Here is a 2,329-nt window from a genome sequence, read left to right as displayed (position 1 = left end):
GCCCCAGGGCAGCTGTGGCTACAATGTCACTTGCCACCATCAGTGTGTGAGTGTACAAAAAATACAAAAAAAGAAACAACAACACTGCTTCGTATTAAGCAGGATTTACACCAGTATCACATTTTTAACTTTACTTTTAACACTTTTGGTTTTATTAAAGGAAATATCAGATTTTCTGAGGTGCCAAAACAAAATGTAACAACAGAGATTATAACATAAAGTTAACATGACTATAACAGCTGAATGCGGCGATTTCCATGTTGCTCAGCAAAACGCTTAACTAATGTATTTAGATCCGATGCATTTGTGCGTTTTGATTTGAGTTCAACCAAACTTGATCGTCTCTTTTCTGTCATAGTTGACCGTAAATGTCTTTATGAGCCTGAGACATCAGGCCTACTGTAACTAACATCATAGATAGAGAAATAACGTTCTGCAACCTGATTTTTATCATCTAAAATCAGCATTGCAGCTATGCTAGCAACATTGAGCTTTCATTATGATTTCATTTCTCTATAGATAGTTAATCAGTTTTTACCTGTTTCATCCCGTGTCTCCTCTCCCCATGACCCCTGGCTCCCTCGCTTTGCCTCATTCGGTTTTCAAAACTAAACTGTCGCTCTCGCGTCATCTCGTGCTGCATTCACTGCAGTCCGACATTAGAAATTAGCGGTCGGAATTCTCAAATTATCCATAATTTATAAGCTTCGCCACCCCTACCGCCACCTGGGGTGGCAGCAGGGGTGGCAAGGCTGTCTTTTTGGTATGCCACCCCAGTAGATCCGCCTATGGAGAGTAGAGAGTCCTCTAAAGGAGAAGACGTCCTCCTGACATCAGTCTGTTGGATCAATAATGCAGCTGGACGGCAGCGTAGGGAGCTTAAATGTTCATTTTTATCTTGATTTTTTCCTTAATTTTCCACGTTTCTTCTCCTGGCAGATACGCAGGATTCCTTCTGGGAATCACCAACACATTTGGGACGATCCCGGGTGTCGTGGCACCAATCGTGACGGGATACTTTACAGAAGATGTGAGTCTTAAACAAGCTTTATTTTTAATTAGTTCTAAAAAGTTCTTATTCGCTGCTCTTGGATTTTCCTCTGTAGTCGTTTCCATTTGATTTATCAACTAATTAAGGCTTTCAAACGTGAACTAACGGGTAAATCGAACAATGAGAATATCCTAAAAAAGTTCAGTGTTTCTTTATAGGTTCTTCTCACCTAGAGTGGAATATTTATGGACCTTATTTCTAATATTTTTAATGATTGATAATACTTAGAGATAAAAACAGATTCAATCCTCTGAACCTTCGTCTCTGATGGGCAGCACACCCTGGAAGGCTGGAGGAAGGTGTTCTGGGTCGCCGCCGGGATCAACTTAGGAGGCGCCGTCATCTATATGATATTCGGAAGCGGAGAGATCCAGGCGTGGGCCATCCAGGAGGAGGAGGAGGAGGAGGAGGAGGAGAGAAGGACCTGAGAGGAAGAGCAATAGGTCTGTTTGAAGCCAAACCAAAGAGAGGAAGCCAGCAGGGAGAGGAGCAGTTGAGACTGACCTCATGTTCGGTTATTTACTGCTTCGTTTACATCATTAGGAGCAAATATCAGCATTTATTTTACTGGAAACACATAAAAACTGCATCTTTTCCTTCCGTTGTATTTCAAAATGTTTACATGACCTCAGAAACTCTTATTCCGCCTCTGATGTCGTATTTTTTTGCTCTAAATATCCAGATTCCCTCTTAATGAGTGAAGATGGTCTTGGTCAGTGGTTTCCCAGGAATAATGAAGGTTTCCCACAGACTGTTCACTCATGAGCCTGATGCGTAACCGTTTTCAGAGGAATCACACTATTTAGTCTCACACATTCCCAGAGATGTCAAAAATATTAATGTTTATTACTCTAATATAAATCCTACTGTTTAAAAACACTTTTGTAGAAGTTAGAGGATCAACTTCAGCTTTTTACTCCAGTAAAAGTACCATTTTTAAAACTACTTAAAGTATAAAAGTAAAAGTAATGCAGGAAAAACTGTTAAAGACAGAAGCTTTACTGCTCTACTCTATTAAAGGAACATTTTTCTATAATTCTGGATGATAACTTCCTTTTATTTAATTTTCTTACTTTTATAAATAATGGTAAAGGTGTCAAATTTAACTTTGCATCTAGAAAAGCTATTTATTTTGGTAGGTGGTGAGCAACAAGTTGGGGCAGCACCGATTCGAACCACAAAGAAATTCATTTTTTGGATGAAACTAATTATTTTGATGGTTTTTACACTGCAAAAAATCTAAATCTAGATAACTCATTCTTTCTTAAAATAAGTGCA

At 39.0% G+C, this 2,329-nt stretch overlaps 1 protein-coding gene across 1 annotated transcript in view; it reads left to right on the top strand.

Moving 5' to 3' along the window:
- Positions 1-1,974, top strand: part of LOC107101092 (sialin-like) — a 26,350-nt gene extending 24,376 nt beyond the window's left edge. Inside the window, exons 9-10 of the mRNA XM_015399854.1 lie at positions 888-1,030; positions 1,327-1,974. Of these exons, the coding sequence (XP_015255340.1) occupies positions 888-1,030; positions 1,327-1,479 (296 nt within the window). The 3' untranslated portion in view covers positions 1,480-1,974. The remainder of the gene's footprint in view (positions 1-887; positions 1,031-1,326) is intronic.
- The last annotated feature ends 355 nt before the right edge of the window (positions 1,975-2,329 follow it).

This window comes from Cyprinodon variegatus, unplaced genomic scaffold, assembly GCF_000732505.1.
Source record: "Cyprinodon variegatus isolate N-32 unplaced genomic scaffold, C_variegatus-1.0 Scaffold1053, whole genome shotgun sequence".
NCBI classification, from domain to species: Eukaryota; Metazoa; Chordata; class Actinopteri; order Cyprinodontiformes; family Cyprinodontidae; genus Cyprinodon; species Cyprinodon variegatus.
The sequence above is the reverse complement of the archived record's forward strand: the minus strand, read 5'-3'. Positions and strand labels throughout refer to the sequence as shown.